At 41.6% G+C, this 16,068-nt stretch overlaps 1 protein-coding gene across 15 annotated transcripts in view; it reads right to left on the bottom strand.

Moving 5' to 3' along the window:
• Positions 1–372: 372 nt before the first annotated feature.
• Positions 373–16,068, bottom strand: part of NDUFAF5 (NADH:ubiquinone oxidoreductase complex assembly factor 5) — a 34,678-nt gene continuing 18,982 nt past the window's right edge. For 10 of the 15 annotated variants that reach the window (XR_010154258.1, XR_010154252.1, XR_010154254.1 and 7 more), the window contains 4 exons: positions 8,709–8,769; positions 1,055–1,138; positions 644–726; positions 373–483 (listed from right to left, as the gene is read on the bottom strand). Coding sequence is in view for 6 of the 15 variants with exons in the window: in XM_514521.8 (XP_514521.2) it covers positions 391–483; positions 644–726; positions 1,055–1,138; positions 8,709–8,769 (321 nt within the window). In the remaining 9 variants the exon portion in view is untranslated. Of the gene's footprint in view, positions 484–643; positions 727–1,054; positions 1,139–3,096; positions 3,195–8,708; positions 8,770–16,068 lie in introns of all 15 variants that reach the window. The other 5 variants (XR_010154255.1, XR_010154257.1, XR_010154256.1 and 2 more) reach the window with 1 other exon arrangement.

Raw genomic sequence — 16,068 nt, 5'->3', positions numbered from 1 at the left:
AACTTGTTCCTCCTCTCATCTCCATGGCTGTGGTCCTCTCACAGAAGTAACAAAAGATCAAAGCAGGAGAAAAAGGTGTAAAAGGTCAGCATGAGGAATATTTTCCCAGGCATTTACATATGTGAACATTATTTGCAAATATTTTAGGGAAATATTTTCTTTGCTTTTAGGCTGAATCTGCAAAGACACTCAGCAGTATCCTTATGAAAACAGAAACAATATGAAACTGAAATGGTTACTATAGATGCGATATTAGGTTTTCCTAATTATATGAAAAGCCTATTAGTAAATAGCTTAGAGTGCTTCTTGCTTCAAAATATAATAATTTTAGATGTGAAAGCTATCCATTTCTGATGAAAATTCTGGACGACATTAACACTGAATAAATATTTATTGTGATTTTTTCCCCGGTGGCATAAGGTTGTTTATTTTTCCTAGCTCTCCAAATGACACAGTTGCGGAACCTCTTTCAGCTGGTCTTGCCTGAAAATAATAAAGATTAAAGATATTAGAAATAGATAGATAATACACAGCCCCAATTAAAGCCCTTAATGCTGTCTTACATTACCCCTTCCCCCAAGTTAGTAAACAATAATCTGAACACGAACCCACTAAGAAAAGTGATCCATCTTAGTAACGTTACCTGTGACTCATGATATTTCCATCCTATCATGTAATAGATCTGGTATGTAGCAGGTACTGAACCATCTTCATTTCTGTACATTTCTAAAAAGACAATAATGGTTAAAGTCTGAAAAAATGCAAGTAGGAAAAAATTTCTGCTCAATAAAGGTCATGTTCTTCAAAAAGAAATGGGTACAAGGATACTTGTAAGATTCTGAGAACATCTTACATGAAAAATTCTTAATACTGAGGGTAAGGAAATAGTAAAGGCTGTCTGGAAAAAGCTACAGGATCTGTGTTTTGAGAGGAAGGACAAGAAGTCTGAGGGAGCCTTAACGGGAATGGAAAATGCACTGGCAACGTGAAGGGAATCAACATGATACAGCACAAGTGCCTTGGTGAGGCGGGTGAAAGAGTGGTCGCCCCTTACCTCTGTACACTGCCGCAGCTGCCAGCATTGTGTCTCGATGCAGCAGGGCTTTTCTATTCCAAGCACAGTTACTCTCACCCATACCTACAAATACACTACAGGTAGTTTGAGATAATACAGCAAACACCCTGAACAGCTCAATACCACAGACTTAATCCTGTCTCACCTAACAGTATACCTGTCCTCATTCTCTAAGGGTCATGTAAACCTAAATCTCATTTCACTTTCAGACTATAACTAGGTTTCTTAGTGACTCTAAAGCGAAACTACTTGAAACTTTTTCAACATTAAGACAGGCAAGTGAAATTTCAGGAGGCAGCTCCACAATGCTTTACTTGCCAGCAATGGTCTAAAGTAAGCCCGCTGGGCAAAGGCCAGGTGACTGCCACCCCAGGTGAGTTGTCAGCAGTTGGCAAGAACTTTACCAAGGATGTCACATCTCACGCTTTTAGCCGCTCTTTGGAGGAGGACAGGTCAGTGCAACAATGCCTCACTCCTAAGCTATAATGCAAGTATGACTGTGAAACTTGGAAGATGGCTTTGAAACTCATTAGATAGTACCAAAGCTACTATGTGTTCTCAGATTTACAATATTTTACTAATTTTTACTAATCCCACATTAGGAAAGAATTATGTGCATTCTTTTGGAGGCACTTCTCTTAATGTTTTAAAATATTTAGACTTCCTTCCTTCGAGTTGATGGTGAAAAGCTAGGTTAAGCATTATTCTATTGTTCATTTAAGATTAATGTTGTATATTTGATTTTTCTTTATACAAATACTTAAATTTACTTTGAGCATATTTTAAGCCAGTCTGCAAAATTAAAAGAATTTCAGAAATAAAAATCTTTCATATGTACTCTATATTAAATTTTACACATGATCAAATGTTTCTTAGTTTTGTTTTTCTACTTTCACAAATCAACAAATGAATAAACTTACCAATATCAGTATTCTTTCACAGTTTAAAAATAATAATCTACCATATTTTCAATGGTCTTATTAAAAACAATCAACAAATGAGCTGCACCTAAACCTTTTTCTTCTCTTTAATCTCAAAAGATTTCTACTATTCTCTAAAATAATGAATCTCTGCTACTAAAATCCTGTAAGTGTAACAACCCCAATTCATGCAGATTGACAGACACAAACTAGTAGGTTAATTATCATCAAGAAAAAGGTGGATCATATTCTTAGTGTCATGAAGCAGCTGGATAACCTTGGGCCAATCATCTGTGGTCTTTAAAGTGACCAGACTAGATGCTCCGTAAAGGCTTCTAGTGCTCACATTTTAACCGTATCAAGTGACCAGAGGTAAACTGCGTCTCACATTGAAGAGTCTGTTGGCTCAGGTATGGTGCTTTCATTTCTGCTCAACTTCTTGCTGCTATGGCTTAATTATGCATTAGTTATGGACAACACCAGTAGAAAAGAGATTTAATTTTTTAGACATAAACATGTGATGCACTAGAAATTCTAAAATGCCTTCTAACAATCAGTATTAGGATATACTAATTAAGATTAGCAGGCATAACACTCTCTGAAGGTCTGACCTACATCAGCCATACAGAAATCCAAGAGCACTACTGCAGAGCACAGGGCGTAACTGTGCAGCACTCCAGCCTTCCCTCACAAGCCGCTCACACTGCCACACTGAAACTCCCTTCTTGCAGAAGCAGTGCGAGGGTGGTGGAAAGAATCTGGACTTTGGGATCACACTCCCAGTTTTAACTCTTATATAACCTGGGGCAAAGTCATTTAACCTCTATCGAATTCCAGTTTTGCCATCTACAAAAGAGTAACACCTCCTAATGCATCATGGGGGACCTCTACTGAAGACCACCTGGGAAAAACTGAAACTTTGGGACTTCCGACTCGCCCTGGGCTTTGAGATAACAGAAAAATCTGGCTAGTAGGTTAACTGTTTAAGACTCTCACAGTGTTTTTAAGGTGAAGTTCAACTGCTTATCAAAAATAAACCTAATTTATTACAGTTTACTAAAAACAATACTGAGTATTGTTTAGAAAAATAACTGAACTTACCTTAAGACCACTGTGAAAGCCTTGAAAATTTCTCATGCATTCATCAGCTGATATGCAGCTTGTTTTGTAAAATTAGGTCAACATTCTGGACTTTTTTTCTGTGAATTAATAATAGCAGCTTAAATGAGACACACCACAACCATTAAGAAAAAAAATACACCACAAATGTAAAATACCAGAAACAAATTTGGAAGTAACATGATCTTCTAGTCAGCAGAATGGCACACCTGAAAGTCTCCCACGGTCTCCCTGCCTCCATCATCCCCTGACTATGCTTCTTCCCATCTCATCTGCCTCTGACTTTTTCCAAGGCAGAATGGCTAAGATTTCAGCATACAAATCAGGCTGTTCGACTAGGTTTAAATCCTGGCTCTACCACTCACTAATTACAACATCTGGGACAAGTTACTTAACTTCTGCCCGGGTTTCCTCACACATTAAAAAAAAAACAAACAAACAGATTAACCATGTTAGCTCTAGTCTTCCCTTCCTCATAAACTATGCCTCATAAACAATGCTGGAAGGTGAGCTTTCTAACACACACAAATCTATCTCATTTTCTCTCCTCTATGCAAAATTCTTCCAAGACATTACAATGCTAATCTGAAAAAAATCTAGAAGCCTCTGGTCCTATTCCTTTCCCATTATCTCCCCGTTCTATATACTCAAGGAATACTGGATTATGGTACCATTCCTTAATCAGGAGAGTGAAGGATGTGCATATCCTATTCTACCTCCATGTGGATGCAATGTTAGCTCCCCTAAACCTCAACCCACCTTTCACTCTCCGGGCAAACTCATTTTCGTTTAGGTGCTGCCTCTTTTGCAAAAGCATTCCTGACCCCCTAAGCAGATTTAGGGCCTTTTCCTCCTGTGTTTCTCCTTGTACTTTATTATAAATGATTTCATTTTACAGTTGAATGTAGGAGTCTGTCTCTATCTTTGCGTTCTTCTTCCCTAGTACAACATAAGCTCCCTGAGATCAGGAACTATGTATTTCCACCACTGGCTCCGTGGTTGGCACATGGGTAGATGCTCAATAAACGCTAAGTGAAGGTATATAAAACCAACCTGTTAATGATTATATCTATTTTGTTAAATATCATTTTATAAGTGTAAATAATTTCTCTTAATATTCCTAAGGATAAGATGTATCAAAAACTAAGACATCTGATTTCTGTAACCGACATTATGGTTAAGAAAAAGAAGCACTACGAAAGCATCTGAAAGTATTAGGCCATAGTTTCTGAAAATATATGGTCTATTTAAAACCTTTAGGAGACTCACACCTGTAATCCCAGCACTTTGGGAGGCCAAGGTGGGTGGATCACCTGAAGTCAGGAGTTCAAGACCAGCCTGGCCAACATGGTGAAACCCTGTCTCTACTAAAAATACAAAAATTAGCCAGGTGTGGTGGCACATGCCTGTAATCCCAGCTATTAGGGAGGCTGAAGCAGGAGAATTACTTGAACCCAGGAGGCAGAGGTTGCAGTGAGCCAAGATCGTGCCACTGCACTCTAGCCTAGGCGACAGAGTGAGACTCCATCTGAAAAACAAACAAACAAGAAACCTTTAGGAAAAGAGGGGGTTATCAATTTGGAAGGAGCACAAGGCTACCTTCTGGGAGACTGAAAATGTTCAATATTTTGTTCAGGATGGTGGTTAAAATACAAGCAGCTGTACCTTTAAGATTAATACATTTCGCTGAATATACATGTTAACCTGAATTTAAAGAACCACATACATATCAAATATGCAGTACAGGACTCTGAATTCAAATTGTAACTACAGATTCAGTGTGACCATGGACAAGATACTTAACCTCTCGATGCCTCAATTTGCTCACCGGTAAAATTAGGGTATTAGAAAAACCTCAGAGAATTGCACTAAGCACAGAGTTAAGTGCTGCTCATATGTTGAAATCAGTGGGAAGTAACTTTTTCCAACAGAGAGGTCTAATTTCTAGTATGTTTCTCTTTTCTTTCTTGAAATGAATCATGAACACAGATTCTACAGCAGAACAAAAATAAATGCTGTATTTGAATAACATTTTTATTATTAGAGCCCGAGTGATATATCATCAGCCCACCATCATCTCTCAAGCCTTTGGATAAAGTGGCTCCTTGATTACATCAGGTAAGTCCTTGGGGTATGCTGGGGAAGGGGTGTGTGTGACTTATTACTGATCCTCTGTTATCTTGGCCATGCATGCTACAGGCTGCCAATCCCTCTATTAATGAATGAAAACTGACGACAATGGTAAGATTTCAGCTACGCATCTTTCCGTTTGCAGAGTGACAGAAGCTCCACGCTCAGAGGAGGCTGCACGATAGGTCAAATGAACCTTGTTACAGATGGGCAACACAAGAAGGAACAGGGTCAGTTCAGGCAGTGCCAGGGCAGAGCCAAGAAGCATGAGTTTGGCAGCTAATTCTGCCACTTGACAGGCAACTGTTCTCTTTGGCCCTAATTATTCTCACTCGTAACTTAAGGAAGCAAGAACAACAATGCTCACAAAAGACTATAAATCTGTAAGTAAAGACTAGATACTTATTTGTATAATCCTCTTTCTTTAAACCATCTTACAATTTTTCAGGATCCAGATGAAGGCTCCCCTAGGTAAGTGTAGTTCTGGATTCACAGAACATACCTTTAACCCCTCTAGCTTCCCCCATTCATCGAAATGATTTTTGATGTCAGTCTATATATATATAAAAGAACCACCTCACAAATTCCCACAAAGGAGGCAAGTTGAAGCTCTCTTTTGAGGAAACCGCTTCTCCAGCATCCCTTTCAAGTAATAGTTTATTTTTGCATACATTTTGCATATCTAACCTCTTTCAGAGTTTGGTCTGTATCCTTCTTACTCCTTGAAGCCTCTTCCAAGCCATTACTTCCCTACCCTATTAAACACCTTCACCCGCTGAGGCCCCACACCAGAAGGCTGTTATCTCCTCCTAACTCCTGCTTGCTGTCTGACATCAGGCTAGTCACTCCCCTCATTCACTGAAAGGTTTGGCACTTGGCTCAGTTTTCCTCTACACTCCAGTACTGCCACCATCCTGGGTGACTTCATGTTAATAATCAGCAAGTTAAGATTTTAAAATCTCATCTCTAATCAACCACTCCATCACACCACCTCTGCCTTGATACCTGAGACACGTCCCAGACCGTTATCACTTGTAACTGCTTTACTTCCAAAATCATCAAACATCTCACTTTCTGACCATACCCTCCTGTCCCTCCAGTGTGTTCAGGAACTTCAACCATGACCATCCCTGACCACACTGGAACCACCTGTGCTCAGCTCCTCTTTTTCCTCCCAATTTATCAGCTCACTCTTTCTTGTTCCCACTTCCCTTTTCTTCCAGCTAAGATTCTTTAACCTATTATCTCGATTATACTCCTAGAATTATCTTTTACCTTTGTCTTTTTGTCACTTTTAACTAGCAAACCCCCAACCCAAACTAATTCAACTATCCGATTTTCGTGCCTGGTCCTGAGCTGCCACCTCCTGTTGATGGTCAGTTCACCTTCTCATTCCCTATAATGACTATTTCAAATGGTTCCATTCACTTCTCAAAACTCTGACCCTTTCATTCTTAGCATATATTACTTCCAGTTTGACAAAAAAAATAGACCCACAAGATGGGAACTTCTTGTTTTCAAACATAAACACCTACATCCTTTGGTGCTACCTCTTCTCCCTTCCTGCTATAACTTTGCCTCTCCCCTTACCAAGGTCAACCCCTCCACTGGCCTTTGTATTGCACCCTTCCCACCTTCTCAGACACCTGTCATCATCAATTATCTTTTCTCTCTCTTCTAGAGTCACCTCTTCTAGGAAAGCACTTAGATTCTTCTGGTCAGCAATTAAATAAATTCAAGTCTTAGAAAAAAAAAAACAACCTCATCTCAACTTCTATTCCTCTACTCTCTTCTGACACCTGTAACCTTTCCATCCTTCACCTCTTCTTCACCACCAGACTTCTTGAAAGAACAGCACATATCTGCTATCTCCAGTTCCTCACTTTCCACTTACTCCTCAACCTACTCCTCTTCTACTCTCCTCACTCTAACAAAAGAGCTCTCACCAGGGTCACCAATAACCTTCTTGTTCCTAAATCTAGCGGACTTCCTTTTCAGTTCATAGTTTGCTTTTAACGCTGCTAAGTGCTCCCTTTGTTTTGAAACGTTCTTTCTTTCCTTTGGTTCAGGCAATTCTACACTTTTCTGGTGTTTTTCTGAAACACCTTGCTGGCTACTCCTTCTCAGTCTCCTTGTAGGCTCAGACGTCGTCTACCCACCTGCTAAAGCCTCAGTACCAAGCCACTTTGTCTGCTCACTCCATGTTCTTATCCTAGGCAAACGCTTTGAATGCCACCTATTCACAACTGACTCCCAACTTTTTAACCAAGCCAGTAGCTTCCTCTGAACTACCTACCCACATACTCAACTGCCTACTTGACATAACCTCTTAGGTATTTCAAAAGCACTTCAAACCCAATGTATCCAAATGTAAACTCAAGGGCTGTACCTGCCCACACCTGGTATTCTTCTATTGTTTCTTCTATCAATGAAGGACACCATCTCTCTATGTGAGCTAGAAACTCAGCAATTAAGCTTCAAATGTCTTTCTCCTTCATCTGCCCACAGCCAATCCACCAGCAGGAACTGCAAAATTTACCTCCTAAACATCTCTGGGATGAATCTGCTTCTCTTCATCTCCATTGCCACCACCTTAGTACAAACTACCATCATCTCTCAGCAAGCTATACTGAAATTAATCTCGTGACTAGTTTATCTGCCAATCTACTCTTTTCAAAATCCAAGTCTGATACTGTTACCTCTCTAAGATGCCTCAAGGGGCATTTTAAGATAAGGGCAAACAATTTTAACAAGGCCTATAAAGTACTTCTGCATTTGATCTGTGACTCACGTTGACCCACCAAGGTCATCACTTAACTCTCTCCTTCTTACTCCCTGAACACCAGCCAAAATGCCCTTCTTTCAGTTCTTGCTATGTTCATTCTCACAGGAGGGCCTTTGCATATGCTGTTCTCCTTGCCTCAGACTTGCCTACTCTGTCTACCCAGTTAATTCATCTCCATTTTTTTTTAGAGCACAGCTCAATTGCTACTTCCTCAGATAACACTTCTTTTTGAGTCTCCCAGACTGGGACATTTCCCCCTGACAAAACCCTACTTCTAAACCAACTCAACTACCTTCCTTCCTGTATCTCAGCTGCCAAGTGTGGCTGAAGGAAGTCACCAATGTGTTCCATCATCCTCAAGTGCACCCTTCAAAAAAAAGTCCCGCCATCTTTTTACAAACAGCCGTAGCACTATATGCCTCTACTTCATAGCACTGACCATAATTCTAATTTAACACTTATCTCTGTGACAGCTGCCTGGTGCCTGCCTCCTCCATTTTATATCAGAAGCTCCATGAAGACAGTCTGCTTTCTCCTCAACAATGGATCCCTAGTGCTTTGCCCAGTGCCTGCCAAAGAGCTGGCTCTCAAAATGTTTCTCTCAAATGGAGCCTAAAAATTCTTTTTTTTTTGGCCTACCTTTCCCAATGGAGTCTAAAAATTCTTTAAAGTGCCTTACCTTGTAAATCTTCCATCAATTCAAACATTCCAGGATAGTTAACTTGAATTTCATCAGTGTCCTATTTAAAAAGAAAAAGAAATATTCATTTGACATTCATGATACAAAATTCCAGATTTAAAAAGAGGCCGCAGAGACTACCCAGACCAATCTCCCATGCTAAGCAAAAAATATTTACAATAAAGTCTCTAATTGCTGATTAAATATCCTGCATTGTGAGAGAAATCATCCTAAAACTCCATCATTGGTTCTAGTTCTCTCCTTGGGAACCACACAGAATAAGAGTATTCTGTACCCTACAAACCATCGCCCTCTCCTCCAAGTCTTTGAAAACCTTCAGGACACAAAAATCTGTAGATCCTTACATGTTCTGACTACATGTCCCTGGACAGTGTCAATATCAATCTTTCTTAAAATGGGGCACCTAGAATCAAAATATTTCATTCTATATCTAGTAATGCAGCCAATAGGCTTGTTTAGGAAATGAGCACATTGCTGATAGATGTGGAGTTTGTTTCTCAAATGAACAATTGGGTAATGACTTCCTCTTCTTTTTGAAGCCTGATACAGGACTTAACTGTTGGTACAGTGGCAGAGACCACTGATGCTCCCCAAATATCCAGGTGCTCCTTGACACTTCCCAATCTCAAACACATATTTCTTTTGGCCAAAGAAAGGAGGGGCAAGACAGTTAAGAGCTAGAGCCTTTTCCAGGCCATCTCTTTTGCTGTGGTGATCTTATAGAACACAGGGCCAGATTATAGAACACAGGGCCAGATGGCACAGCTACAAGACGGAGATGGGCTGTCCCACCAGCATGCAGCTGTGATGTGATAAAACTTTATTGTGTTAGGCACTAAAAGTAGGGGTTTATTCTTATTGGAAACTAGCCTAAAATAAATTTTTTTTTTTTTTAAGACGGATTCTTGCTGTGTTGCCCAGGCTGGAATGCAGTGGTGTGATCTCCACTCATTGCAGCCTCCGCCTCCTGAACTCAAGCGATTCTTGTGCCTCAGCCTCCCGAGCAGCTGGGATTACAGGCGCCTGCCACCGTGCCCAGCTAATTTTTTTTTTTTTTTGTATTTTTAGTAGAGACGGGCTTTCACCGTGTTAGCCAGGCTGGTCTCGATCTCCTAACCTTGTGATCCACCAGCCTCAGCCTCCCAAAGTGCTGGGATTCCAAGCGTGGGCCATGGCGCCTGGCTGGAAACTAGCCTAAAATAAATCTAAACATCATTAATAGAGGACTGGTTAAACAAATTAAAGAATATGTATTCTATAAAATACTGTACAGTTCTCAAAAAATAAGGTAGATACATGTCTGTAGGAAAAAAATCTCCGAGATATGTTATTGACTGGAAAAAAAAAAAGCAAAAGAGTGCATGTAATATTATATAAGTAAGTTTAAATGACATAAGTGTATTCTATGGGTCTATGAAAAAAAGTGGATCTGAAATGATGTCTAAGACACAGCTAACAAATCTTTGGGGAAAGGGACCAGGGTTTGAGAAGTCAGGAGGAGGGACAGGCACGATGGCTCATGCCTGTAATCCCAGCACTTTGGGAGGCCGAGGCAGGCAGATCATGAGGTCAGGAGATTGAGACCATTCTGGCTAACATGGTGAAACCCCATCTCTACTAAAAATACAAAAAATTAGCCAGGCATGGTGGTTGGTGCCTGTAGTCCCAGCTACTTGGGAGCCTGAGGCAGCATAATTGCTTGAACCCGGGAGGCAGAGGTTGCAGTGAGCCGAGATCATGCCATGGCACTCCAACCTGGGTGAAAGAGCAAGACTCCATCTCAAAAAAAAAAAAAAAAAAAAAAAAAAAAAATTGCTGGGTGTGATGGCACACGCCTCTGGTCCCAGCTATTTGGGAGGCAGAGGCATGAGAATCCCTTGAACCTGGGAGGCAGAGGTTGCAGTAAGCGGAGATCTCGCCACTGCACTCTAGCCTGGGCAACAGAGGGAGAAGTCAGGAGGAGGAGACTTCGTTTCACTTTACACCCCACTGTATCACTCTCTCTATATATACATTACTCTTCTTTAAAAACACAAATACGTGTATCAGGTTGTGTATGCTTTTTAATGAGACCTCTAGGTAGTGAGACCATGAACATTCATCATCCATATACTTTTCCATATTAACAAGCTGTTTTTAAGAGGAGATCCTAAGATTAAAAACAAAATTCTTTCCAGGCTGTTATCTAGCCATTAAGCAATATCCTTTGAAAACAATTCTTCAGTGCAACCAACTAAAAGCACTATCTCCACCTCAATCAAAAGAATGCCACAACAGCTTTGTTGAAGGCCTTATTTAAATTAAAAGGGGACCATATCTGCACCATTTTTTAAATTTTATTTTTGAGACGGAGTCTCACTTTGCCACCCAGCGCCCAGGCTGGAGTGCAGTGGTGCGATCTCGGCTCACTGCAACCTCCGCCTCCCAGGTTCAAGCTATTCTACTGCCTCAGCCTCCCAAGTAGCTGGGACTACAGGCATGTGCCACCACGTCCAGCTAATTTTTTTGTATTTTCAGCAGAGACGGGGTTTCACTGTGTTAGTCAAGATGGTCTTGATCTCCTGACCTTGTGATCTGCCTGCCTTGGCCTCCCAAAGTGTTAGGATTAGAGGCGTGAGCCACCGTGCCAGGCCTTGCACCATTCTCTTAAAGTACTAGTCTGGTAGTTCAGTTCTAAAACAGAAATCAGCTTTACTTAGAATGCTCATTCTCTGAAAATAATTCATTAAGATGAAAATACATTAAGATGTAAATACAACTATATGATACTAATCTGACTCGATTTCACTTTAAAAATAAAAATCCATTGTAGCGTAAAAGTAATATATCTAATGTATGCAACATAAACCTGTATAGCTGATTATACAAAAGCTTTTTCGGATGAGAATTTTTAGAAAATGAATTAGAACACATATTATTATTATTTTTTTTGGAGACAGGATCTTGCTCTGTCACACAGGCTGGAGTGCAGTGGTGACATCATGGCTCACTGCAGCCTCAACGTCCCAGGCTCAATCCTTCCAACTCAGCCTCCCGAGTAGCTGGGACTACAGGCAGGCCCAGCTATTTAAAAAAAATTTTTTTTTAGAGATGAGGTCTCCCTATGTTGCCCAGGCTGGTCTTGAAATCCCAGGCTGAAGTGATTCTCCGACCTAGGCCTCCCAAAGTGCTGAGATTATGGGAGCGAACAACTGTGCCTGGCCAGGACGCAATATTAATACAGCACTTCAGAAACAAAACTGTATACATGCCTCACAGGATAAATGTAATGATTCAAGAAGACATTCTCATAACTTTCTTATTAAATCAGCAACTTTCTAATTGTATAAACTAAAGAAGATTCTACACCAATATTTTTATATTATATTAAAGTATGAGTCATTAGGCTCATTTTTAGAGAATATGGATAGTATTCTGAATTATATTTCCCAATTAATAGAAATGTAGGCTTTTAAACATTTTAACATCAGGTTAAACATTTTTAGTAGAAATCTTTCTAAAACTCATTCTTTATAACCACAGAAAACCATGTGTAGTTCACATAATTTAACTTTCTTCTGGTGATTAGCAGAAATCCCATTTTTTTTCGTAATGGGCAATAACTTTTGAGTCCTGTAATATTGCTGACTAACCTGTATGACCTCGTATAAATTTTTTAACATCACCTCATGAAAATGTGCACTACATATTGCCACGCCATCCCAGCCCTACACCTCCTATACTTTTTAGAGGTTTTACATTCCCGGAGATTCTTTTTTCATCTCAATGATAGGTTGGTGACACAGCAATATAGGAGACGATTCTCAAGAGGGTAGACTATAAAGGAAATTTTTTCCATATTATAAGTAAAATAAATATTATCAAAAAGGCTTTAAATCACTGGTTCCTAATCTATTTTTAGTTATATTAGCTCTCTCAAGATCTGATGAAAACCATGGGTACTTTCCTCCATTTATGAACACCACCACCACAAATTTTGTGTACAACATCCCAGTGTTATTGAACAGTCTAAAGTTTACCAACAGGCCTGCTATAAACCCAAAAACACCACGCAGGGATTTCTGTTTTGTTCACTGCTATATTTGAAGTACCTAGGATAGTACCGGACACACAGAAGGTACTCAGTAAATGTTTGTTGCAAGACTGAATACATAAATGAATTTGTATAGAAGGATATTCACTGCAGCATTGCTACTACTGGCAAAAAATCAGAACAAACCTAAAGGTCATTCACAGGTAAATAGTTAAGTAAAACTGTGGTACATTCATACTAGGAAATAATATGCGGAAATTAAGAAGGAGTGCAAATATATCCATACCAATTTAGAAAACTATTAACAGTATATTAGAAATACACATACTGTTAATAAAAAAAGTTTCAGAAATGTGTGAATACATATGACTGTTTATATAAAGTAGTCCTTGTTAAAAAAAAAAAAGTCTGGAAGGTTACACACTAAACTGATAATAGCAGCTACCTCTAGGACAGTAGTTCTCCAAGTGTGGTTTGGAGAGTCCTGGGGTCCCTAGGACTTTTTTGGGGGTCCACAAAGTCAAAATTATTTTCATAATAATACCAAGATACTATTTGGCTTTTTACCTCTTATTCTACGATGGGTTATTTTAGAGGAGACATGACATGACACATGGTGTAACAAGAAACTTGAATGCAGAAACAGACATGAGAATCTAGCTCTGTTACTAAGGTGCACATTAACTGGCAACAATGTGAAGCAATGTCATTCTTCCCTTTCAATTATTTTTGTTTTAGAAAATATGGCCAGACGCAGCAGCTCATGCCTGTAATCCCAGCACTTTGGGAGGCTGAGGTGGGTGGATCACTTGAGGTCAAGAGTTCGAGACCAGACTGGCCAACATGGTGAAACCCCATCTCTACTAAAAATACAAAAATTAATGGGGCGTGGTGGCACGGGCCTGTAATCCCAGCTGCTCGGGAGGCTGAGGCAGGGGAATCGCTTGAACCTGGGAGGGAGAGATTGTGGTGGGCCAAGACCGTGCCATTGCACTTCAGCCTGGGTGGCAGAGTGAAACTGTCCCCCCTAAAAAATAAATAAATAAAAGAAAATATAGTTATTTTTTATTAAAAAGGGTCATTTATGTTAACAAGTAATAGGTATATTATTGTTAGCTTTAAATGAATACGAAAACAAATTCAGTTTTAATGTCTAATATAGTGAATATTGACAGATGTTAATTCACTATACAAAAAGCCCTTTAAAAGTTTCTTAATAACTTTCCAGTGTGTAGTGGGGTCCTGAGACCAAAATTTTGAGAACTCTTACTCTCAAGAGAGAGCTAAGCATTTTTAGGATTAAGGGGGAATGACAGACTTTCGCTTTATCTGTATAGCTTAATAGTTACAACCAAAATATATTTGTGTTACTTATACAATTACAAATATAAATACAATGATCCTTCAGTGTACAATTGCCTGTATTAATAGTGTTTATTTTCATTACAAAGTAGAGCACTCATGTGAAGCGGTTTTCCGCTTTCTAGCCGAGCAACCTCTCAGGATGCAGTTTCTATGGACTCAGGCCATTTAAAAGTTAACAAAAGATCAACACTAGTCACAAGTGTGAAGCCTTCAGGGTTCTCTTCAGTTCCCAGCCTAGTCCTCCAGCCTGTTAATTCTTCCCTCCCTGGAGGCTCCTTTCCAACATCAGGGGCCCTGCTTGCCCATGCCCCTTGCTTCTATAAAAACAAGGAAGGATATGACACAATCTATTTTTGGTTGGTTGATTTCATGAATATATTCACACAAAATCATTCCAAACAGCTATTTTAGCGTTTAAGCTTATCATCTCTAATTATGTAGCAAGATGCTTTCTTCATCAAGAAATTCCTATTTCCACTAATCAGGTTTAGGGATGTTTCTAGGCCTGAGGGGTTTGGAAATTCATATTAAGTCTACTGGACTGATCTCTGAAGAGAGTAATGACATCCTTTAGAAAGACTGTTAGTGGAGGGAGGAAGAAGAGGGCAATCATTCTCTCCAGATGGCTGTCTCTTGGAAGCCTAGTTCTAGAAAAATGCTGGGAGTAGAGTGATGGGGAAAGAGGAAGGCAGGAGCATTAGCTGAGCATCTACCATGGTCCTGGTACTTCACACCCTTTATCTCTTTAAAGGGTGAGGTGAGTAACATTTGCTTTTTTTTTTTTTTTCTTTTTTATTGATCATTCTTGGGTGTTTCTCGCAGAGGGGGATTTGGCAGGGTCACAGGACAATAGTGGAGGGAAGGTCAGCAGATAAACAAGTGAACAAAGTTCTCTGGTTTTCCTAGGCAGAGGACCCTGCGGCCTTCCGCAGTGTTTGTGTCCCTGGGTACTTGAGATTAGGGAGTGGTGATGACTCTTAACGAACATGCTGCCTTCAAGCATCTGTTTAACAAAGCACATCTTGCACCGCCCTTAATCCATTCAACCCTGAGTGGATACAGCACATGTTTCAGAGAGCACAGGGTTGGGGGTAAGGTCACAGATCAACAGGATCCCAAGGCAGAAGAATTTTTCTTAGTACAGAACAAAATGAAAAGTCTCCCATGTCTACCTCTTTCTACACAGACACAGCAACCATCCGATTTCTCAATCTTTTCCCCACCTTTCCCCCCTTTCTATTCCACAAAACCGCCATTGTCCTCATGGCCCGTTCTCAATGAGCTGTTGAGTACACCTCCCAGATGGGGTGGTGGCCGGGCAGAGGAGCTCCTCACTTCCCAGTAGGGGCGGCCGGGCAGAAGCGCCCCTCACCTCCCGGACGGGGCGGCTGGCCGGGCGGGGTGCTGACCCCCCCCACCTCCCTCCCGGACGGGGCGGCTGGCCGGGCGGGGGGCTGACCCCCCACCTCCCTCCCGGACAGGGCGGCTGGCCGGGCAGAGGGGCTCCTCACTTCCCAGTAGGGGCGGCCGGGCAGAGGCGCCCCTCACTTCCCCGACGGGGCGGCTGGCCCGGCGGGGGGCTGACCCCCCCACCTCCCTCCCGGAGGGGGCGGCCGGGCGGGGGGCTGACCCCCCCACCTCCCTCCCGGACGGGGCGGCTGGCCGGGCGGGGGGCTGACCCCCCACCTCCCTCCCGGACGGGGCGGCTGGCCGGGCGGGGGGCTGACCCCCCCACCTCCCTCCCGGACGGGGCGGCTGGCCGGGCGGGGGGCTGACCCCCCCACCTCCCTCCCGGACGGGGCGGCTGGCTGGGCGGGGTCTGACCCCCCCACCTCCCTCCCGGACGGGGCGGCTGGCCGGGCCGAGGGGCTCCTCACTTCCCAGAAGGGGCGGCCGGGCAGGGGCGCCCCTCACCTCCCGGATGGGGCGGCTGGCCAGGCG

Source organism: Pan troglodytes, chromosome 21 (genome assembly GCF_028858775.2).
Source record: "Pan troglodytes isolate AG18354 chromosome 21, NHGRI_mPanTro3-v2.0_pri, whole genome shotgun sequence".
Classification (NCBI taxonomy): Eukaryota; Metazoa; Chordata; class Mammalia; order Primates; family Hominidae; genus Pan; species Pan troglodytes.
This window is presented reverse-complemented; position numbering and strand designations above follow the sequence as displayed.